Source organism: Poecilia latipinna, unplaced genomic scaffold (genome assembly GCF_001443285.1).
Source record: "Poecilia latipinna isolate Pla-1442-1.1 unplaced genomic scaffold, P_latipinna-1.0 Scaffold605, whole genome shotgun sequence".
Classification (NCBI taxonomy): Eukaryota; Metazoa; Chordata; class Actinopteri; order Cyprinodontiformes; family Poeciliidae; genus Poecilia; species Poecilia latipinna.
In genome coordinates this window covers 75,624-101,215 of record NW_015113221.1, presented here as the reverse complement: position 1 = coordinate 101,215, position 25,592 = coordinate 75,624, and the positions used below count along the sequence as shown (strand labels likewise).

At 39.9% G+C, this 25,592-nt stretch overlaps 1 protein-coding gene across 13 annotated transcripts in view; it reads right to left on the bottom strand.

Annotated features, from left to right (window-relative positions):
• LOC106953822 (latrophilin-3-like) overlaps window positions 1-25,592 on the bottom strand; it is a 258,933-nt gene that overhangs the window by 171,519 nt on the left and 61,822 nt on the right. For all 13 annotated transcript variants that reach the window (XM_015042862.1, XM_015042865.1, XM_015042866.1 and 10 more), the window contains one exon: window positions 11,274-11,487. In XM_015042862.1, the coding sequence (XP_014898348.1) occupies window positions 11,274-11,487 (214 nt within the window). The remainder of the gene's footprint in view (window positions 1-11,273; window positions 11,488-25,592) is intronic.

Genomic DNA, 25,592 nt, shown 5'->3' with positions numbered 1-25,592 from the left:
ATGTATATTATATAAAAAAAAAAAAAAAAAAAGGGCTAGTGTGGTTGGGAGGAAAAATAAAAAAAAAAAAAATATATATATATATATATATATATATATATATATATTAAAAAATAAAGTCAAAACTAGTGTAGGTAGCGTAGGGAGTAACACACCTAGTTTACTTCATTCAGAAAATAAATGTACTAAATTGGTTGAGTGGACTCCCGTGCATCCTGAGTCGGTTCCTCCTGAACCCGAAGCTCGTCTATCCGATGCAGCCTCCTCTCCAAGACCCCCTGATTCGACCTTTCCAAACAAAACAGAAAAACTACCACAAATGATTTACAGGTATGTTTCAAAGAATACCAACGGCTACAAAATAACGCTGAACACATGACCAATGAAAAAGCAAACTTTACTTTGATATTTACTGCATTTTAATTTGTGGTTGATCTTCGCTTAAAACATTCTTGCTCCTATGCTTTTTGATTGTCCTGCAATAATAATTCTCCCCAAACGTCACAGAAACAAACGGCACAACTGAGGAGCATGTTGAGAACTGAGACCAGAGGGACACTGAACTTACTGTAAATGTTTAACTAAAGAGATAAAAGACCTTCTGGAGTTCATCCCGTCCAAAACGATTTAGCTTTTTTTTTTTTTTTTTTAATCTCCGAGGAACACCGATTAGTGTCCCGAAAACTTATTCAAGGTCACTTAAACTTGTGCACTTCTTGCTGTATTTTGGGTCGTTATATATTCAGCGCTTCATGTCAGAAGAAAGCGAGTTAGTGGTCGACATCAATTGTGTGTACTGGCAACTGCCAGTTGAAACGAGAAAGGAGAGCCAAAGTAAAGAACAAGGATAAAAACAACAAGTACTATGAAGAGCAGAGAAGGGCAAATATCAGATAGAGAAGGGGGGAAAAAAAAGGCCTAGAAGATTCACTGCTGTGTGACCAACCACCTGCTCCCCTGTGAATTAGCCCTTTCTTCACTGTTTGGACTCATCCAAATGAAACTCAGTGCTCTGGTTGACAAATGGACTGATCCCTCATACTTTAGTTTTTCCTCCAACACATGATAAGCCTCTTGTTCTGAGATGTTCCATTGTGCGAGCTTTTAATATGATGGCGATATTCCCTTTGAGCAGCAGAAGGCTTTGTTGGTATAAAGTAAAAAAAAAATAATAATAAAAAAAGTAGTCACAATCAGAAAACTTCCTGGTTTCTCTTGGACACCTCGCTGCTTGTAGGGACATAATAAAGTCTACAGGGCATTCTGCTCAGGGTATAAAAATGGCCACCGTTATGACAGATTTGAGCCACTGCCTCGTGTCAAACCCAATCCTCCCACCGTCCAGCTTTTATCTCTTGGGGGGGAAGCAATTCACCCTGCACGCTGGGGATGTTCTTTAAACATTTCCCCTATCGAGGCATGGGCCTCCTTTTTCCTCCTTCTAATAAGTGTAGCATTTTGTGCATCCGTGTCTAAAAGACGCTCACTGGCTTCGAAATTGCAGCGGCTAATTGACCAAAAATTGAACGTGGCACGCTTCTGAACAAAAGGCGAATTTTGGGGGGAAAGGGAACGATGGGAAAATGTATGAGACAGGATAATGAATATTAGGTGATGTCATCCAAAGCAGGAAAAATAATAAACATGAGGCAAATAAAGCTCTTCTGCTTCAAAACTATTCTTTATGGAAAGAGGGTTACGCAGGGGCAGGAGGCAAGTATGCACAGATGGGAAGGCGGTTTAAATTCCTGCAGTAATCCAAAGAACTTCTTAGTGCGTTTATCACTTTTATTAGGAAACAAAAAAAAGGGAAAACTTTATGTTTATTCCTCTGTCAAAGCTTTCATTAATTCCTTCTGCATATTAATGGCAGCTGAAAAATCTCCCACTATTCTGTTTGTTCACACCGTTGCAATAGGCAGTTGTCCCACGCTGTGCTCATTGCTCAGATCTTTGTTCTGTAATTGTCAGGTGCTCGATATGTAATTGTATCATGCAAAACCCACATAAATACAAGTGCAAATGAAAAGCTTTTAGAATCTGAAGCGGCTTTCGCGGACCGATAGACGTCGTTATTTTAAATGTGCATTGGCTCTTGTTACAATGTGCATTTGAATAAAAAGCGGGGTGTTTGCATGGATCCATCACGGAATAAAGTCTTAGTTGAATTCTGACGGCAGCAGTTTGTTTGGTTTTAGAAAGACTTAGAAACTACGTCATACGCTGTGCATGCATTAAGTACTTTGTTTTTCTGCTCCCCTTTAAAAGCACTGAGGAATGTCCCGACTTGCTCTATTCTAGTCTGGTCCCATGATGCAACCTTGGATAATCTTTCATCAGATCCACTGAGGAACTTTGTTTAAATCCCAAAGCTCTGTTTTTACATGCAGATGTGCTTTAAAAATTGTCAGCCTCAGCCAAAGCTGGGAATAGGATTTTCACTTTTTTTTCTTAACTTAAGAGTAAAAAAAATAAATAAATAAAATACTAGGCGTGCAAACATGTAGATATTGTTCCCTTTATCTGTTGTTCTATTTTCTCTAAGTTTATTTATTCACACTTAATGTCTGTATGTTGTGTGTGCATGTGAAACCAAAGTCAAATTCCTTATTTATGCATACAAATTTGGCCATTGAAGCTGATTCTGATTCTTCTTTCTTCTGATTTTAATCCTATAAATAACACAATAAACTGCAACTGATGATGTATGCAAACCCAAAACCTGATAGGTTCTTGTTGTTTTCTTTTTTACTTTTGCTGTCCAAAGTATATTTCCATTGTGGATTCTGGATTCTGTCCGCCGTCTAGCTGGACAGTCGCCCAATTTTTAGCACCATCTAGGTTAATCTCAAAAGGATATGTGCAGAAACATTGTCATACAGCAGATGATCAACTGAAGGATGATGCAAATCTCAGGCTCAGTGTCACGTCTTTGGCTGGATGTCTTAAAGACATGAATTTCAGACATTTATCTTTTGCAGGTAGCTCTTTTAGAACAACTCTTTTAATCTTCAACTTGTCCATTTTCCACAGTTTTCAGATTTAACCCTAACCCTACAAATATCAAAAAAATGATTCATGCTATGAAACTTTTTGCACAGAGGTGTACATTCTGAATAGATCACACACATACATGTTTAAAATCAAAGTGCATAAGGGGAATTACTAATCACCATGAACACACGAGCCTCTCAATGAAACGCGGTTTCCTGTTAGAGGCTGCAAAAGGATTTGAATCTGGGGCAGAACTTGAATGTTGATCTTAGCAGACGTTCTCCATTCAGTCTGACTGAGCTCGGGCTACACAGCTAAGAAGAATTCCCTCACTTCCTGACATTTGATCATCCTCTTGGCGGCTGCCGATGGCATGGGTCTCTTTGGGGTTTTCATCTTTTAAGAACTGCCCCCTGATCGTCAGATAACAAGCAAACAAAAATCGAGATAAATAACCAAACCCATACTGAAGCAAATCTTGCCTGAACTCCTTAAAATAAGGTCAAAAAGCAAAAAGATAATTAGAACCGATGCATATGGAAAGGATTATCATCATGAGATGTGATCCTCCCATCTGCTTCCCTCTTTCCATCCATCAGTCATTCATAAGCCTCCCATCGGCTGCTTTCCATCCCAACGTTCCTGCAGCCATCTTCCTCCTGCATTTGAGAAGCAACCCGCGAGCGTTTGTTTTCCACGTCATCGTCATTAACGGGAGCGCTGTCAAATGTCAGCCGTCACGTGCTGGGCTGGGTTCAAAAAGCAGGTTGCTTTCATTTTGTTTTTGCCGTCCTCGTGAGACTCTTCAAGCTGCGATGTCTATTAACCTTCACCGTTAGTGACATGCACACAAAGACAAAGAGCTTGTACAGACATAAATATGTTTGGTTCGTCTTTGTTTGCCGGAATGACAAGTGTGGTGACACAGCAGTGGGAGCAATCCCGAGGGGGGGAGGTCGGAGAAATAAGAGTGATAAGAAAGACAAAAGGATAGACCGGACAGATAAGGACGTGGAAGGTGTACGTGCGTGAGTTAGGAAGGAGGAGGGAGGGGGCGCCCTGACCCGTTTTTCTCCTTCAGGGGTCATGCACAAGCCTGCCACGGTACTATCAGCTGTCCCTTATGGTGCCTGCTGAGGTCTGCTGAGATATAAGGTGATATATAGTTTTGATATAGCCTGTAATTACTGGCTGTGAAGGCCACATAGCCTTTTGGGGGGGGCAACAGAAAAGGGGAACACGCAAAAAGACGGAAGAAAGACACCGTGGCTTTGATGAGACAAGGGTCAGTCTTGTTTGATAGCAAAAGTGTCCGCACCCCCCAATCCCTGAAGCGACTTCGCTCATTCGAAAGTGGGACTAGATCTCGACAAGTCTCGAGGAGATGCAGACAATTCTTCAACAATGACTTCCAAGAATATCCCACGAGGGACTAGGGGTTGCTGCAAGACTCAAGCTGCAGCGTGTGTGTACACACTATGCAAATGATGTCAAATTGAGCTAAATTAATCATAGGTAGCACATTTCAATTACAGCATCATTAGCCCGCACTGCCAAGAGGAGACATGTTTATCCAAAGGCTTGTGCAGAGCCATGATGTTCAAAACACAAAGACTAGAGCCAGCTGTGGAAAGACATCCATTCATTTCATCCTGCCATGGCATCATGTGAGACAACCTTTACTTATAAGCTCGGTGACGTGCCATTACTCAGATAAAAGGTGCTTTTGGCTCCGTAATGGACGTTAATGGAACCGGACACCTTACCGAAGGGGTCCTCAATATACGGCGCCTCGGAAAATGCATCCATTCCCCGTGAACTTCTTTTAACATTTTGTCACATTACAACCACAAATTCCATTGTGTTTCATCAGGATAATAGAATACACAAAGTACCAAGTATAGATTCTGTAGAAACACCTTTTGCTACTGTTGCTGTGGATGTCTCTGCAGGCTTTGCGCTTTCTTGTTTGCAAAGTAACTCTGTCCCTATCAGACTGAACGGAGAACAACTGTGGGACATCAGCTCACCACAGATCCTCATTTCTCTTCAGGTCTTTGACTGGGCCACTGAAACATGGATATTCTTTGATCCAAACCATTCTATTGTAGTTCAAGCTGTGTGTGTGTGTGTGTCTGTGTGTGTGGTGGTGGGGACATGCACAGATAAAACACTAGGTGTTGCTAGAGCACCTGCCCTTTTCCCTCTTTGGGAAAAAGTGCTTTCCAAGGAAGTATTTCTGGGTTTTATTTGAAAGTATTCAACTCATTGGGTTTCAACAGAAATGTACATCACATTTTGCATTTAGCATCGGCTACAAGGCCTAGGTGTGAGAAACAAAAGGAGAGTTAAAAGTGATTTTTGCTGGTGTCGCTGCTATTCGATCTATGCAACAACAACAAAAAAATAATACTGGTGGCACTCAGACAAATGTAAAGGACTCTGCAGTCCCAAAGAGAGAAACTGACTCTGCACATGTAAATGATGTCTAATTGGTTTGATTGCTCAGATTACAAAACGTATTGTTACACCAGTTTCCTTTGTTAAATTAAAAAAGACATATTTACATTTCCCTGAATATAATTACAGAAAAAGTAGATTAGAGGTTTTGTTCTTGGTGCAGCAGCAGCTACGAAGCAGCTTCGTAGAAAAGGTTCTGATGGTCCAGACAGATGATAAAATGTAAATGCTGAGCTACTGCAGGAACTTTTCAGGAACAACATGCAAAAAGTTTAAAGGCCCATCACAGCGGATGAAAACTGCAGTAAACTGTAATATACAATGAAACCAAACATAAAGGATTTTTTTTTTTTTGGAAGGTGTAAATGAAGTTACTTGATTTAACAGATACATTTGCCATGGTAACAATTTTTTAAAAATTAGAAATCAGGTTTTGTTTTTATTTTTATTTTCTAAAGCAGACTGGTTAAAAAGTCACTTAAAATGTTGCATTCATTATGCAGTTGGACAGCTGCAAACTTTGATGTTTTCGCTCTGGAAGTTTTAAGAGGAGTTTGAATTCCAGAGGAAATGTTAGCTACACACCTCATAAGGAGTCAGACTTTTATTAAACTTAAAATTATTATTTACTATGAAAATAATATCTTTTTCTGGAAAATGTCAATGTTAGCAAAAGTAATCAACTATGTTAGCATTGGATATAATGCCTATGTTTACTAGAGTGCTTGCATTAAATAAGAAGCTAACATCATGTTATTTGACAGTGTAATGCTAAGAGCAGCCTAAAGGTTATACCACCTGTGTCGCGATCGTGACACAGACTGACTTCAACCCGCCATTCTGTGTCGAGACCTTCCAGTTCATTACGATGTGTAGAGTGAAAGTATTATCTGAAAGGAGCTTTTATGAACTAGTAACAGCAGCTTAAATCTTAAAATGCTAGCATTAGCATCTTAGCTACAAATGGCAATTGTTATTAACTATGCTGCATGGAAGAATTTGCCAGCATTTTGTATCTAGCTCTTTTATGCTAGCACCAGCTGTTACGTTATTATTAGCTAACATACAATAACATTAGCATACATTTTCAGGATCTAGATATAACCCCATTTCAAAAATATTTGTTCAAACCAGATCCTTTTTGCCTTTTGTTCCTAAACAGCTGCTACAAGGGGAGGACTAAAGCATGACTGGAGATCAGATCACTTGACTTGTGTGAAACAATTGACTGATGCGACCACGATCTACCTTCATTCAGTGCACTCTAGCAGTGAAAGCATCGCAAGGATCTTTTTTTTTTTTTTACTAAGACAGTGTAGCGAAACAAGAATTCAAAAAGAGTTACGTTTTCACCTCGCCTCCAGGGCCGATGGAGGAAACGCTCTGATCTGCAGGTTCATTCTTAGAAGTTAACTATGCTTCATACACATTATAAATATTATGTAGCGTAGAAATAGAACTTGGCTTGTGGAAAGAAAAACTCAAGTTGGCTTCAAGTGAGTCAGAGTACTCTTCGTGGATGGCCTTGTCACCACCCTGCTGCGAAAGCGTTGACCCCTGCAGTTTCTGAGCTCTGCAGCTACAGCTCAAGTGATTACAATTCTTTCAAAAAAAAAAAAAAAAAAAACATTTATATTTTCAAGATTCCTTACAGACTGCATCACTCTGACTGTTTGAAATTTGAACAGTGTCCATCACCACAGCAGATGAAGAGGGCAGCCCTGGGCACTGATAATCTACTGCGCCGTACTGGCATGTCTGTGAGCAGATAAGTGCAAAAAGAGGCTTATTTTTTCAGCTGAGCGCAATGTTCAGTACAAATGTCTTAAATCCTTATCAGGCGCAGTGCATAGACCGGACGATTTATTTATATATCTTTGAAAATGTCGTTAATTTTAACTCAAATTCTTGTAACCAAAGTAAAATCCAGATGATTTCCATCTTGTTTTTTTTTGTTTTGTTTGTTTCACATGGTCTGCAGAACGTCCTTGTACACTTGAATCAAACAAACATATAGAGACCACAATACAGAGGAAATCAGGATACTTTGAACCATTTCGATGCTTTAATCACACTGATTCACTGTTATGGTGTGCGCGCAAACATTGGGGACCATGAAATGAGACGGCAAAGACACACTTCCTACACAAATGCTGATGGAAAGTATGTTGGGTCACAGTTGAAGGAGTCTCGCTTTTGTCAATTAAGTGAAAAAGCAAACGAGGAAATAATTTACTAGACAGCGTTTAACATAAAATGAATCAAACTCACTGCATGTCATCAGTCACACTATAGCAATTACCTATGTAAGACGTACCGCAAACATATTTTTGATGTTTTTTTTGACATTTTTTGTACATTGTTAATTGATTGAAGCAAACACATCCCAAGTATGTCAAATAGAAAAAGTCACTAAAGGTATAAATCTGTGTTCCTAATTATGTTTTTCCATTAGTGTTGTTTATTTGTATTCTTTACAGCCGCAGCACACACTCGAGGGCTACGTGAGAACATTACGGTGATTCAAGATAACACCGGCGAGAAGGCTCAATGTAGAAAGAGAAGCTATTCTTTGGAGTATTTTTTTCCCCCCCATCTAAAAAAAGAACTTTCTCTGTCTAAACGACTTGTTTCTGTTCTTTGACCTTAATGAGCCGAGATGCCTAGCAACGGCCCCGACAGCCCGACTGTGAAAAGGTCGAAGGAGGTGGCGCTCATTTGTTGCGCTAACCTTCACATGCTAATGCGTAGTGGAGTCACCGCAGCCATAAATATCATTGAAATCCTCTCACCTGATCCCGACTGGTCTTCCTCATCCATTTTCAATTCACAACACCCACCCCCTTCATCCACTTAGTCACTTCCTCCGCCAAGAAAAAGTGCCCTGGCTCTGAATCGGCTTGTACTTATCTCTGAGCATCATTTAAATGCCCCTGCTAGCAATGAAATGCTAAAACGACGGACTTCTTCTCTGTGTTTTATGCTCCCTTTGGACCCTTTGATTCATTCCAGCCAGGATTTTTCAGTGCGAGTGGGCAGCCGGGAGAGGGGGGGGGGGAAAAGGGAGCGACAGGGTGCATCAATTATGTGACAACTTGTTTCAAACTACCTCTTTTAACTATCCGCCGCTTTTCACATGGGTGATTATCTGAACTCTATGGAACCAAACTAAAAACCAAAGAGCAATTGTTTGATAAAGCCGAAAAGTCCATTAGTATTTTTCTCAAAGGGGCAAGTCAAAAGTGGAACTAAAGCTCTGGAAATAAAAAAAAGAAGAAAACGGACATATGTTTGGCTTTTGGAAATAAAGTGAGCTAGAAAAAGTCAATTTAGAGTAGCAATTTAGATAAAGCCTGTCCCCTTGGCATTGCTCAAGGGTGCTTTGACCTCAAAGGAATGAGTACCCATGCTTAGAAAGATCTCAGCATGGAGCTTTCATTCTGCTCTTAATGCTGCCATACGTCAACAAAATGGCTCCTGCGCGCTAAATGTACACTCAATCCGCACTCACCCTGGAGTGCAATACTTTCTGAGATTCAAGCTTAGTTAAAACTACAAAACAAGTGTATGTATTACCCTAATGTTGGCCATCAATTACACAGCAAAGGCCATCACACAGTTAGGCTTTATTGTAGCTATTCAGATAAATAGGTTTGGGTGTCACTGTTTTGTTTTTTTTGTTTTTTTACTCAAAGGGTTTGTAAATCTGGAGACACAGCTTCAGTCTGCCACAAAAACTCTTTGAGTAATTATTTTTGACCGACAACTGCCAACGATTATTGATACGTGTCAAAACTAATCGATGACCAAAATAGGTGAACATTGGTGAGGTATTTTTGTTAAGAGGAGTTGTTTATGCATCACTGAGACTGTTTAAGTCAAACACCAGCAAAGATAAATACACATAACATTTAACAACATGAGATTTTATTGCTCTATCCCCGTGTGATAAACGGATCCGTTCAAAAGCATGCTGGTATGGGAGTCATGTGTGCAATTATCTATTTTACAGCCACCATTCTCTTCAGAAATAAGATTATTTATATTTTAAAAAAAATCACTGATGTAATTGAAACTTAGCAAACCTCATGTCTTATTTTGTACCTCCTCTAGCTGTTTTTTTTTTTTATCATGAAAAGACCCTCAAGTTGATTACTGAGCAGCGTGAAGCAAATTATGCACGAGTGCGCACACACTCATAAGGTCATGTTCTGAATTAGTCCCAAATATCATCATGTTTATTATCCTGATTTCTACCGCAAACACCAAAGAGCCGGAGCATTATGAAATGAAAGACCTAATTGTAAGCATACGCATGACCTACGTGCAGCGAACATTTAGACAAAGTCAACCTGAGTAAATATATTTATTTATCCATTTATTAAGGAAAATGTTGTCCACACCAACACAGCCTTGTGAGAGAATACTGTTAAAGTGGATTTACTTTGATTAACCACATCTTAAGAGAGCCGGGTTTAGTTTCAATAGCCACGCCCCAACGCTGATTACTGCCAGACCTGCAGAATCAAGAAATGTCAGACTCATCCCCATGACTTCCCTAAAGCTTTCAGGTTTCTTGAAAGACAAAAAAAAAACAAAAAAACATTAGCCATCAGAATGTCTTCAGAAGTTTAAAGAAGCAATTTGTATTTGACTGAATACATTTAACGTTGCTGTAGTCAGCCGCCCTTGAGGGTGTCTGCTAAATGCGCCTCAGTATGTTTAAAAACTCACAGAAACTATAAAAAAAAAAAAAATCATCCCTGAAGACTCTACCTGTTACAAGTTTATACTGAAGTGAGTCGACATTTTCCTAAGGAAACATATCTTAGTATGTTAAAATTCTTGCAGTAAACAAGTCGAGGTGTTTTCACACCCGAGATATGCAGCAGATTTAAAATGAACCCCGGTTTGTTCCCCCCGACGGCGCGGTTCGTTTCTATAGATGTGAACACAGGAATCGCAATAACCACACCACAACCGTTTTAATGGACGCTGCAAATGACCTTTAGAACCGTTCATTTATTGGGTGAATGTGGCCCAACCTTAGACGGGTGAACAGGTAGGTTTACTATGAAGTTGAACCTACTTGTAGCCACGTATTTGTTAAAATGTATTATGCAGTAGAGTAAAAAAAAAAAAAAAATCCACATCATTTTTGTAAAGGATAAAACTTGTGGCAACTTGTTACCAGTATCATTTTTCTTTAAATAGTGGTCAAAAAGATGGTAATGTGAAAACATTTTGTTCTGAACTTGTTTTCGACAGGTTTGGAAAAAAAAACCTTCCTGTATGTACATTTTGCCGCATACATATCTGACTGAATGTTCCTGCATAGTTCACAGAGACATATTTGTTTTCTTGACATTTTCTCTATGCGACAGAAAAAGCTGCGAATTAGTAAAACTCATCAACTGATTTTTGGACCAAAACAACTGAAGGCATGTCAACACCCTCAGTATAGAAATAAAAAAACACTTCATCACAGCTACGTTGTGATGAAGTGTGTGCATACGTGCGTGCTTACTCTAAATCCTCTTCATCTTCCTTTAACTTTGTGTCAATACAGCGATTTAGCGTTTTTGTTTCACTTTCCTGTTTAGCTATTGGTCAATCAGTGAGAGATCATTTATTGAGAGCAAAACAACAGCCAAAGTGGTCTGTTGCTAAACATTTTGCTTATTCTAGTTCTTTAATGTCTTAAGCAACTGTGCTTATGTAAGCTTCACTACTTAGTGACATAAGTTAGTATGAGTTCAAGCTAGCTGACTGCTTCATTCCCACGTTTAGCACTTTAGTTCATTTGTACGTGCAGCTACCTTTGCGACATGATCTTGTAGGCATCTGGAAGATAACACCGCGTGTTCTCCATCTGCGCGGGGTCTGCGTCGCAGATTTTGTCGTCCGTGCGGCCGTAGTTGGCGCTCTCGATCATGATGACGTCCGTGCCCGGGCAACGTAGCTCGATGGGGTAACTCTCGCAGGACAGCTCCCTTCTCACCACCGCCATCGGGATGGGTGCTCTGCTGAAAGCTGCAGAAAACAACAAAAACAACAACAACAAAAAAGAAAGTAATGAACAGGAAAGTTTGAGAATTTTCGCCATCTTTTTTTATTCCGATACAAGTTGAAGATTTCCATAAAAACCAGCTAAAGCAGCTTCAACCAGGGCTTGGCTGCATTTGTTTGTGAAGACCTGAATAAAATTATGCATATTTCAACTGAAAAAAAAAGAAGAAGAAAAAAAACAAGAACAGATGGGAAGACCTGCAATCAAAAGGTTCGACACAGAGACATATGCAAAGAGGTTCTCCACCCTTCTCTCAAGAGTGTGGGCCGATAGGACACGAGTTGTTTGGAGTAGGTGGATGAGCAACACCACAGGGGCCCTCGAGAGGCCAGGAGTTGTGGAAAGAAGACCGAGTACAAGACTGACACTGATCACACATAAAGAAGTAGTGCGTTTGTTGGCTTTCCTGTGAGAAAATACACAGTTCATTATTTGGGCATTAAGCTGGGAGATTAGAGTGAGAAACACAGAAAACTGTGTATCCAGGAAACATGAGAGCCGTTGGGTTTATTGTGTTTTAAGGGGGTCACACACAGGCAGGAAGCAGAGGGTCGAGATGCGGCTAGAGTCAGAGAAAGGAGTCAAAGTATTATAAAAAAAAAAAAAAAAAAAAAGGCTCATGTTAACCGCCCAGAACAAATAAACGACTAAGAAACCATGTATGTATTAGACTGAGAGTGACAGCCGTCTGCGGGTCACCGAGACACAAGGCCACGCAGGCCCGTGAACGTCTGCGAGCCGAGGCCGCCCAACGCGAGTGAGCATGTGCGCAACAGGCTGGAGGCTTTCTGTGTTTAGATCCAGATATTAAAAATCGAGCAGAACGCATAAACACTGGTCTCAGCGACAGTAAGGGGAAGTTTGTAAGTTTAAGAGCTTATAAACATCCTTTCAGACAAGTCTCTGGGATGCGTAAAGCGCCCTGACGTGACGCCAAACGAGACAGAAAAGGAGCAGAGAGAGGGACAGGGAAAAAAAAAAAAAAAAGGAGAGTAGATTAGTCTTAGTGACAAAGAGAGAATCTGTGCTTTCTTTTAGCTTAGTAGAAAGGTGGGGGTGGAGGGGTTCCTGATTTTAAGATTTTAAAAGTTTGAAACAGATTTAAAAGCCATTAAAATTTAACATGTGACTGGACCATTTTCAGCAATTTTAGAGTAGCAACAGCAGAGAAGCGCTATCCACTTCCCACCTGATCCTGTGAGCTGTAGGTGACATCCAAATGAGAGAAAGCCTAAACACGCAACCTAAACTTTCCCGTTTTCCAAAGACGGATGCCTGCGGTTTGGCCATCAAAGGACCTCTCTGGTTTTATGGGAACGGCATTTTGAAGTAAACACTGGTAACGGCCTGTAATGAGTCAACGACATGTTGGTAAAATAACAAGCCCACTGCAGACAAAGCAGCTAATACAGCTGCATAACTGGCCAAATTAAGTTTGCCACCCTCACGGACCAGGATGAGATTCTAAAAGTACAGCCTTGACACCACAGCTCCATGGCATTCACACAAATATTTGAATTGAAACATGTTTAAATGCTTTTATGCAAACAGCAAATTATTTATATTATATATTGCTTTACTAAATGACTATAACAACTGCAAAACGTCTGGATGGAAATTACAATGCCGTTGCCCTCATTGGAGGCCGTCTGCAGGAAGGTGGGGCACCCTCTCTCTTTACCGCTTCGTAAAAATAAATGGAGGATGCAGGGCGATAGTAATTCCGCCTAACCATGGATTAATATTTAAAACTTAATAAACGTGACGCTCTGAAGTATCCATTTATCATTCTGCCTTGCAAAGCAGACTGGAGCAGATCTTGAGGATCATTTGCAAACCTACAGAATACAGCAGAAATCAGTATTTTTTGTTTTTAATCAAAAATCAGAAATTGGAATCGAATTGTGAGATAGTAAAAGAGTCCCAACCCCAGTGATTTGATAATTCCTTAGGCTACCTGCTCCAAACCAGTCTGCAGTAAGCTGCTCAATAGACATGACATTCATAGTCAGGAAACAGTAAGAAACACAAAAACAACCTCATTTTAATTTCCAGACCACAACTGTCTTTTTGTGACTTGGAATGTTTTTAGACGCTTTGGCTCTGTCTTTGTAATGGGCAGGGAAAAAAATGTCTGGGTCTTTCTTCAGTTTCCTGAATTACAATGTGCTCTGTACATCTGTTCATCACTCCCTATTGATGGTAATTTCCTTCTAAACTTTAGCGGTTTTGAAACTGGAGCTTTTCAAATTCTCTGTAAACCGTGAAACCTGACCAAGTCTACACTGACTATACTCGTCTACGCAATATTTACGTCTAAATGCTTTAGGACCGTGTGAAAATCAACAACAACAAACATTTAAAACCACTCTGTTGATTCTGCCGTTTCAGCTGCCACTGATTTAAAATCTTTGTTGCTAATATTTGAAAAGCCTGACCTCTTTTTTTTTTTCATCTTATGTATATCTCTGCTTCAAAACCTAGACGATTAAACGTATAGCAAATAACACAACAGCTATATAATCAGTATTTTCCCACAGTGATAGTAGAACACCTTCATTTAAAAACAAAACTACATCCGTTTATGTTTTTACATGAACCAATGAGCTGCTCTGCAGCATTCTCCCTTTAGGCCCTGTGAAAGTGCTGAAGTGAACAACGTTTTCTTTGTTTAAGTGGAGCGTCAAGCAGCCCTACATGTATATCAATACAACTGTAAAGCGGCTAACTGCAGGCTAGACACCCAAGCAGACAGTGTGATCATTTAAGCAGCTAATAGTAGCATAATTACAATGGAAGGAAAATTACTAGTAAATTTAGCAGATATTATTTATTTATTTTAACTCTGTGCTTAATCACTGCTCTGCATTATTTTAACATCAGTGGGAATAACTTGTTTTTTTTTTTTTTGTTTTAAAGAAAAGCAATGAGCTAAAAGTACATTTCTGTTTGAACATTTTCTTAAAAAACACTTGTATTTTGACTGTGTTGGCTGGTATTTTTTACATCAGAGTTTCACACCAGCCCGTGTCCAGAACAAGAAAAAAATAAAGTACCAGAGTATAATTTGTTTGAGGTACTGAGTAGCTACAATGACAATCTCTCCTTAGCAAACAGTACGTAATGTAATTGTCTTGCGACGTGCATCATCGTGGTCATCAGCAACACTCAATTTCCATTTTCAAAAGTGGAAGGTGGAACATCTTTGAAAGCCCAGAAGTCACAACCAAACAGATGCTGTCGGCTAATCTTTTTGCCAAAGGAACACAGACTCAAATGTCTTGTACGTTGCAAAAGATGATGACTGTAAAGTCTTCATTTTTAAAAAAAACAAAACACCAACAGCATCCATCATCCGTTTCGATTCTTTTTTTTTATTTTGCGTCTCAAGCACTTAAGTAACAATCCAATCCACCTGAAAAGGGTGAAGCATGCAATTTTCTATCATTACTTCTGTCATTTTTCTCACTCATATGATCACCTTATTGTATGACATGTCTGGGATTTAGGTGATGGATTTTTTTTTTTTTTTGGAAATTCATCTTGAAACTGTGATATAATGATAATTTTCTCCTCACAGGTTTGTCCGTCATTGTGTCAGCTCTTAGCGCATCTCTTTTTTGTGTCAACTTTTTATTTATTTTTTTTAATATAGGTACTCAGGCTTTGTTCAAGTTCCAGTGGCTAGTCATGTCTAATTATACTTCTTGAAATCTCTTAGTGCAACAATGTCAACCTGACTCTTGGCGTACAAATCACACCAACTCGAGGATGCTGAGATCAAGGCTCCGCGGGGGGAACAGACCATCTGTTGCAGCACTCTTTGTTCTTAAGCCTTCCTGATGGCATTGCATGATGGATAGGTGTAAAATAAAGAAAAATAAAAATCCCTATGTGCATAAAACAAGAACAGCAAGGCACACAATCTGCAGCAATAAAAATCAGCCAGGTACTGCTCTTTAAATATCCCCACAAATAAACGCAGCAAACACAAAGGGACGCAATGAGGTGAAGCGACAGGAGAGGACCGTCATTATCGTGTCATTTCATTTTGTCTCATAAATCATTCAAACCCCAACACACTGAAGCGCACTCGCTATTGAAACACCACAGATTGGAATAATTATTTCCAATGCAGGGATGAAAGCTACCAATTATCTTCCTCTTAGTGGGAAGATTTATTCCGCCTCCTAAAACAGCACTGGTGTGAATCAAACCAAAGTTTGCTGAAACAAATAACGGCGCGAGAAAGCGGGAGATAACACAGGTCGACTCAGGCAGGTGCACTTAGGAAACAGAAAGGTGCGTAATTTAGTTTGATTAAAACGGAACAAACTGTTATTTTTGATCCTTGCGTATTTTGCGCTTGGTCTTTAAATGAGGGCAAGAAAGAAAAACAAAAATATGTAGACATAGAATAGCTTATGTAAAGAAAATTATAATTTACAGAAAATCTCAACCCCTCTGCTCATAATTGTAGGGTTTATCATACTTTGGCACGTTTCATCAGTGTGCAATGTTTTAAATAAGAACAGAAAGTGAACAAATGGAAGGCATAAAAAAAAATACCCACCAGCCATTGAACAGTATCTGAAAGTCAGAGATTTTAGAAGCAGAATGCATCATTTTTCCACTATTAGGGCATTGACATGTCCGAAAATTCTGGAAATCTGGCCCAAGTGTACAACAGAATCAAGACTGTGCAGGCAAAAAAAAAAAAAAAAAAAGAGGATAAAAACCATATTTGATGAACTATTATAGAGAATCACATTTATATATGACAAATTTCTAGAATTTATTTCCTAGAAATATTGCCCTACTGATGAGGCACTTTCAGCCAAGTGTTGTCTGCTAGACAGTCGCGTATTTAGCTGTAAAAATTGCATGGTGCAACTTCCTAATCATTTCAATGACTCAAGGCCTCAGGTCACACCCAGATCACCACCTTTCTCACCACCATGTTTGGCAGTTTTGCTAAAACGATGCGTTTGGTTTTTCCTTTGCACAATGGCCAAATATCGCTACCTGTCCCACTTGTACCATCAGTATTATGCTGGGTGTCCTGTGGTTTATTCACACACAACATTGCTGAAAAGTCTGAAATAGAGATCTTTTGCATTTTTTTTTTTTTTTTTGTGGTCAACATAGTGAGACACCCACTCCTGGGAAGTGTCTTAAATGTTTCCCCGATTGTGCTTAATTCATGTTACGTTTTCAGCCAATAGGTCTTTGTTAATCTCATTGTCGGTGTTAAAATGTTCTTTAAGTCAAACTGACTTAAGAGCACCTCCAAGAAACCTGGAGGCGTTGTTTGGTTCTTGTTATAATCTAGCGTAGGGACTCAAGAAATCATTCAGGTATGCCGACTTCTTATGTATAAAGCTTGTTTTCAATTAAAAAAAAAAAAAAAAAAGCTTTAGCAGAGTAAAACTGCTTTAACTTAATATTACAGTATTGTACAAGTTCACATGGAACAACTTTAGATCTCTCTCCAAAATCCCTGCAATCGACGCCAGCATTCCCAAAACACATTAAAAAAACATCAGCGAACACAATGCCATTGATACGGGCACCGGCAATCCTCTAATGCAAGTGGGTAAAAGCACGCCAGTGACGGCTCAAATTACCCAGATAGTCAACAACTGTAAGTTTAATTACATCTGTGTCTGGAGGGCGGTGATTGATAGGGCTCATATTGCCCAGGTAGCACAGCCAGCATCCTGCCCCCTTCTCTCTCTCACACACACAGCCTCTGAGTTGCCGTATACCTGCACACACCATTGTCCCATCCACTGAAAATCGGAATTAGCCTCGTAGAAAGCCTTATCTGAGCCTGTGTGTTCCATCTGTTTTCCCCCTCAGCTGCGAAAAACTTTAGAGCTGTATTTATATGCAGCCCGTATCTCTATTTTAGCCCTGCAGATTCTCCCTGGATAATTCTTTTGACAAGTGCACGGCTGAAAATGGAAAGAAAAGGGATAGGGGATTCAGTTAGGCAAGACCAAAGTCGTAATAATGGAATCTTCCGCCACTTCTAAAGCGTATTTTTCATTGTGACGCCTGTGTGTGACGTAGCTCGCTAATGATTATTTCACAAATACGCAATTACTCACCAAAAAGGGCAAAGGAAAGGTCAGAGAGAAAAACGGTCATTTGGAAAATGTCGCTCCCCCCGCAGAGCCGCAACAATCACTCTAAGGAGAAATTCTTTGATGCACTTGCAGGTGCTTGCTAATGATAATGGAAAAAATAAGGAAGTGGGAATTTTTCACCTAAAATGTTCATTCTTGCTTTGGTGGCGGATTTTTTCTTTTTTTTTTTTCCTTTTTACCTTTCCTTGAACCAAAAAGGCTCTAAAAACGCAGACAGAGCGGGATATGACATTTAAAAGTCATCACTGGGAACAAAACAGTGGCCTTTGGGGGGCTGGCTTCTTTTTCATCTCTGGTGAAAACATGTCAGGGTGGAGCTGTTAAGGTCGACTCTCGCTCACAATACACTGAACTCTGCTGCTGAATGAACCAAAATCTGGTGGGACATGAGGCAGCTCCTAAGGAGAGATGCATCATTTTAGAGAGGAAAGACTCAATCAAAGGTTTCTAGACTGATTTCAGCCAAGAATGGACTTGTCCTTTATCGGAACCGGATGATTTAAAATGACTCTCTAAAATTATAAATGATAGTAAGGACATGGAGGCCGATGGTATCAAAGACCACAAGAGTGCCTGCAAAGTGTGCTGCAGTATTGGCAGCGAGTCCTGTAAATGTTTGGACCTTTCTGACAACTGTCCATTAGACCCAGCATTAAACAGTCACGTGGTTGTGGCACATTCGTATGTGCCACACCTTTAATACAACAACGCAAACCATCTGGGGGGCACAACCTCACACGACCTGCAGGGGTTCCCCCTCCTTCCCCTGCATCCTCAGCTTTGCTTTTATGAAATGCTCATTGAGATGGTGTCAAACTTTTCTGCAGACAGCCTCTTCCCTGAAGAACAACGACGAGGAGTTACTAACCATTCACCAGTCTTATTTTTATAGGTGTTATTTAATGACGAATCATACAAATACATGTACATGATTCCTCATTGAGTCAGATAAACATCCGTAGACTAGTTCAAGAGAAATATCAACATTGATGTCCGAGCACATTTCTGCATAAATGACAACCAATCAGACAACACCTCGCCCAGAGCTCTGTCGAAATAGTTCAACCCTTGTCCGGTGTTGAGTTCGGCAGGTGGATGCCTCTCTGCGAACAAAATGACGCAATTTTCATCAATCAGAACGGACTTTGGCAATTCGCACCAAGTATGTCGGGGCCTTAACTTTTAAAAGACACTCGCTACTTTACACCAGGAGCACGCCTACAACAGCTACAGTTTTAAAGACGCTCTGATCAAATCACCTCGCAATTTTTCCTGCTTGAAGCTCGTCACATTTGAAGACCCCAGTATATTCCACCTTCTAACGGATGACTCATCATACACTCAGACTTCTATTCATATTGTTATTACCAGTGTCATGATACTGCAGTTATAAACAGCAACTAAATGTTCCTTAAACGTCTAAATAGTTTTAGTGCAAGGAAAGGAGTGTAGAGATTTTTTTTTTTTAATGTACTAGGTGCTTATTTTCAAATATCTCTCAACTCAGAATATTGTGAATGTATGTTGGCAGAGGGGCGGTTGCATTCAAATGAACTCGGACTTCATCAAATTAATGGAAGATAGATGGAAGAGGGGAGGAGGGGACTGCAAGGGAGCTGATTCAACAGATCAAATGTCTCGTTTTCCTCGGGGCAATGCCGGACGGGTCCAGCCCCCCAGAGCCAGCGATTAATTAGCACATGAATCTGGGAGCGGTTATTTGATTAGACCAATCGGAGTCTGTCACACCAACTTCTTAGTTTGCAACAAATGACAAACTAGTGGGTGTAGGAGGGAGGGCAGGAAGGAAGAAGTTTCTTGAAAAGACTGCTGTGCGACAAGCAGGAGCTCTCTTTCAATAAAACATGAGGGATTATTTTTCTTGAGGTGAGATGCAGATCAGTCAAATTGTTCTCAAATAAATTGTGTTCACGTGGCTTAAGGCAGGCAAATCTTCAATCTTCCCTTTTTGTTGTTTTTTTTTTTTTTTTTTTTTAAGAATGTAAAATTACCTCAAAACTGTCAAAGTCCGCCGATTTAGCGTTTCAGGAGAAAAACATCAATAATGCTTCTTTTTTGTGGCATGTGAAGAATGAAAGACTTAAAAGCGGCAAATTATTTTCACCTCCCACTCAAAGGATGGTCAAATAAACTCCCAGGAAACAAGGCTGGAAGCTTTAAGAATAATACCAAAAATATCCGTTTTACAGATAAAGGTGTAAACACGGCGAATTCCCGCCCGGCAGACATTTCAAACATCCCTGTTGGCTTCTGACACTTTTGACCAACGACGCTGCTGAGAACAATCAACGTTTCTCCGTTTGACAGGATCCAGACATCCGTTAGCGCGGCGGCCAGATCGGGCCATTCGTTTTGTTTCAGCTCGCATTTGCCGACGCGCATCCGAACGCATTAATTGCCAGCGAGGAACTTGCACTCGCAAATTCCAGGGGAAAGGGAGAGAGAGAGAGAGAGAGAAGACTGATGGTGGGTTACTGCAGGGCGGAAAAACGTACAAGTGCGAGTTTCAAACTGTCAGTCAAACTGCCCGTGGCGCCTGGAGGGAATGAGCTCGTCAGTGTTAACAAATTAGCACGTGGGGGGATGCAGAAGCAGTGCTGTTGTAATAAACTACCGCACCTAGATATATCAGGCTCCTTGTGGTGAGAGGTGTTATATATATAGTATTTGTAGGGTAAACCATATGCAACATCACTCCCAAGATAGTAGTCATTACATGGAGGCAGAATATTACCTTTATTCCCCTGCTGCTACCATGTGTCAACATAGTTAAAGTTAATAACAGAGATGCAATAAATTAGTTCCTATATCTGGAGAGCATGCAAACCACGGCAACTTGCATATCCTTCTGTGATCCACTTTTAATCTGGCAGATATCTAAATGTTGCATATGCTCAAGTAGACAAACAAGTGCATTTCCATCGCTCCTCACAGATTCTTTCACGTACTCCAAAACAAAGGGTGAAGTGTCTCTTCATCTAGGAGCCACTTCAATTGGACTAATGACCACTTTAATTTATTAAGTGCAAACGCAAGACAAAAAAAAAAAAAAAAAAAAAAGGGGGGCTTTTGGGAAAATTTAAATTTAAAAAATCCTCATGTAAGCTAACATTTTATAGTTGGGTTAGAACAAGCTGGGTAAAATACTTAGGGCAGAATAAAATGGAATCAAAATATCCTTTATTGTCCCATAATGAGGAAATCTATGTGCAAAAGCAGCAAAATTGACAAGCAGTCAAAACCAAAACAAGTATTCCCACAAAGAAATGTGCGATATATAAAAACAGAATAAAGAATAAAAATTGTGTACCGTACGGCAAAACTTCACGTAGCTACACAAAATAGTCTACTCTGGTCCAAAGTGAGCAGGTTCATTCAAAAAACACAGGCTATTTACAATTAGCGACAATAAAAATCTTAACCCTAACCTAGAATAAACTCAAAGATCTCTTTCACAAGAGCTTCCTGACAATCATACAGATTAAATGGAGCAACTGGATTGTTTTCCCAAGTTGCCACGGCTTACAGCAGGTCCACTAAAAAGTCCAGATCTACACCGGATTGAGAACATGTGGCCAGACCTAAAAACCCATGTGCACAGACGCTACGCATGAAAAGTTACACTTCAAATTTTCTTTGTGCACAAAAAAATACTTTTTTTTTTCTTTTCCAACAACGCAGCACTTTGTGATCCCAATAACATTAACTGGATTTTGCAGTAAGAAAGGTGACAACATTGACGACAAAAAAAAATAGGCTTGATCCGAAGGCAATGTGTAATCTACACAGAACCTCACATCGAAACAAAACGACAACAAACATGTCCAACATTAATCTCATTTATCTGGAGACTTAATGTCTTTTCTGTTTTTAGCTCTAATCAAAGTGAGATTCGGATCATTTCCCATTTCACTTAGCCACATGTAATCAAACCACAGAGAGAGAGTGCTGCTTTCTATAAGCAAAGCGGTGCTCTGCCAGGAGGTCCGAGCCAGAGCTAGAATGTGTGCAGCAGGCAAGTGCTGCGCCAGCGGCTCATGACAGCGGATAGAGCTTTGTTCAGCTCCAATCATGTCCGACATCGTTTTACTGTTCTCCCTCCTTTCATTGCCTTATCCTTTTTTTTCCCCCTCTCTTTCTTTCTTCCTTTCTAGCTCCGTCTCCCTCCGCTCCTGCAAACCACCGACCCACCGACCCACATGTTCGGCATCACTCGAGGGAACACCTCAGCCAAGACTAATGCACCTTGGCCCCCACCGACTGTACAGAGCCTCCCTGGGCTTAAGCTAACACAATCCCCTCCACACAGTCAGGGGAGGTACACAACTGCACACAAAGACCTACAAACATGGCTCCCAGAGCAGACATGATTCAACATGGCCCTTCGGTAACACATGCCCTGGTAGTAATTGAGGTCAAAGAGAAGAAACAACAGGCTGAAATTTTTGTCTTGTGAGAGGAAAGAGGTCTTTTCCTTACTCTTCTTTGACTCCACATTACCTGATGGTATTGCCTCGCAGCGTACCAGAGGCAAGAGCTCGGTTAAGTTTAGCACAGTGAACCGAGATAAACTGCAGCGCAGGCATGCTAATGCGACGATTTCAGGGAGGAGGAGGTTCAGATGAGGCAGGGAAAAGAAAGCGAGGATATAACCTGCCAGTGTACAAATATCTGTCCCCTTAAAACATTTCTTCTGTTTTTTTGCTGCAATTAAATGTTCCAAAACACAAAACACAAAAAAAATGGTGTAAATCGAAAGAAGAATTGAAACGTTGGTTCCATCTTTAAAGATAAAAGTATTACACGTGTATTATTCTGTATTGTCCCTTTAAAACTATTTACTTAACCCAATTAGCCAGTGTATATTAATTTATTTTGCTTAATAACTTAGCATTAAAAAAACAAACAAATAAGGAGATCAATAGTCATAGAAATGATCAAATCAAATCAAAATGATAATTTAATGTTATACTTTGGAGTGCTTCTGCCAAGATGACATCTTGGATAATTTCTCAATCAAAATACGGAGAGTGTACAATAAGTCTTTATGCAAATACGACTCACGATTCTGGAACTGACAAGTGCAGGCGGATTAACAGTTCCAAGGAATTAAACTACAGATAAACAGGTTCTTAAAGAGAACCAGTTCTTGATGCCCATCCCTAGTCTTGTGGCGGGCAGCTCCTTCTTGTATGTGAAAGTCTCAGGCACCAAAACTGCTAAAACCGCAAACGTAAGAGACGGCGAAACAACTGAAAACGCCTGGTGTCAGAGAAAAATTAAAAACAACACAGCCACTTATAAAAATGACCGTCGACACTAATGAAAAATGCTGCTTAACGTCAGTCTTTAAAGCAAGCAGCCAGCTTTGGTGTTGTCATAAAATATCCTGATTCCATTAAAGCAAATATTAAATTAACTTTAATACATGTATGTAGCTATATATATATATATATATATATTTTAATCCCTTTCGATTTTAGTGTCATCTTTGTTAAGAAAAGTACATGCTGGTATGTGGATTGTGTGTTTTTGTACACCTGTGGTTAGATTTAAGTACAAAGTACTTTATCAAAATAAGCAGGTTCACACGCTTATGTAATTTTTTTTAAATTCAGCTATCAAGTAAACTTGAACAAAAACAAAAAATTGTGTCCAACAGTTAGTTAAAATCTCAACAAATTGACAGGGGGCCTGCAGCTACATGCCAGTGTATTTTGTAGTTGAACAAATCTCTGTGAAGACTTCAGTGTTTGTACCTGTTTAGAGCATGAATCCGCAGCAGCTAACGGTTAATACGAGTAGGTTTTGTTTACAAAATGAATAAATAAAGAAAAGTTCCTTTGAGTGCATTAATTGACTGATTTGCTGTAGTCGCTTGTTAAAAAAAAAAAAAAAAAATGGACCATTTACCTTTATGTTGCACCTCAGGAAGCGCCATTCGTTTTAACACCTCACCGGGCTTCTTTCATTCCCATAGCAACCCGCAGGTTTGTCTAAGGTCCTTTCACATAAAATATAGCCCGGTCTGATGACAGAATACTTAGAAAATGTGTTCTCTTGTAATGAAATGGGAACCAGGCAATATCACCATCTGAATGGATCCCTGGGGCTCGACTTATTATGGATGTATTAATAGAGCAAAATGTGGCGCGTAAATGGAGCTGAACTCCAACACGCTGGCCACCAGGTTAGTGCCCACCTCCTCCTAACCCATACCAGCTGTCGCAACAAAAACCCCTCTTTTATGACTTCTTGCTTTTGGCTAAAGCTGATTTGTGTGTGGTAAATGTTGAGATGGTAATGGAAAAAAAAAAAAAAAAAAGTCAAGCATTTAATCCAACTTGATTCAAATCAGCGGACGAGAAGAAACGCCACCGTGTCGATTGTACGCACAGGCAGTCTGTAATCCGTTTGTTGCAAATTGATGAATATATGGCAGAAGCATTAGCATGACAGACCATATTGTTTGCTGATTAAATCCTTTTTAAAGGCAGTATGAAATATTTGGACCTTTCTGGAATTTGTGGCGTTTGGAACAAAGGATCCTTCGATTTCGCCCCCCTCCCCGCCCCCCATTTGTGGACGGGAACAGAAAAATCGACGCTCTCCTTCTGTCACAGCATCTTGTGCGAACTTGTTTGCATTCTGTTTAATCAAAAGTTGCCTTGTATGAACACTCCGGCTTTTTGCATCGCGCCGCACTGATTTGTTTCCTGTGGAAGAGTACATTCAGAAATAGACCAAAGCCAATTCTCTTGCTCATTCTCTCCTGCAAGCGCAGTTTTTTATTTTTTTATTTTTTGGCAGTGTAATATCTGAGGGCAAAAAGCATGAATTAATACCAATTAAAACTCAGTGCTGTAGTGTTGACATACATAATAAAGAACAAGAAGATATATAAAGGAGAAAATTGAAATTGTAATTCCATGCATATTCTATAACACTGTTACATTTTTCAGTTACAGTCAGACACTTTTTTTTATTCATTGTTGGCACCACTGGAGTAATTTTTATATTACAGAGGGTTGGGAGTGGGATGGGGAGGGGGAATTTAATGTTTTTCATCTACATACAGTCCACAATGCAGCACTATGTTCTGTAAGGATCACTAAAGCTTTCAGACACAAACAAATAATTTAATGTACACGTTTTGTCCCCATGCTAGAACAAAAAAAAAGTATTCATAAGTCTTAAACTTGTTCACAATTTGTCACATTACATTGGGATTTTATGTTAAACGTCTGAAAATCAGAGTAGTGTGGCATATTCAGTTGTGTTAAGACCCCTAAGGGAACACTGTAGAATCATTTTCGCTTCACACACACACACATATATATATATATATATATATATATATAGCTGCCAATCTTGACCAGCCTCTCGACTGAATTTAGGTGTGTACTTTGACTAGGTCAATGGCATAATCTAAATCTTTTCATTCTAGCTTTATGTTGTTGACAAGGTCAACCTCCACCCCGAGACCTAAGTCTTTTGTAGTCGCCAGCAGGTTTTAAGTCCTATACTCCCTTGTATTTAGCCCCATCCATTCTCCTGTCAGCTCCATGCAACTTCACAGTCCCCTGCTGAAGAAAGACAACGCCCATATCATGATGCTGCCACCAGCGCATTTCGTCTTGGGGGCGGTGCGTTCGGGGTTTTATGTGCAGTTTTCAGCCACAAGTAGTGCTTTGCATGAAGCCCCAAAGAGTTCAATTTATAAACAAATCATATTTTATGCAATTTCTCAACCACTTCACAATTACGTTGGGCACTTTGTGTTGGTCCATCACAAAAAAATTCCCCAGGAAATACATTATACATTAATCCTCCTTCACTAAAAAAAAAAAAAAAAAAAAAAAAGGGGGAAGGGCGGGGAGGAAGGGAGAAAGGGT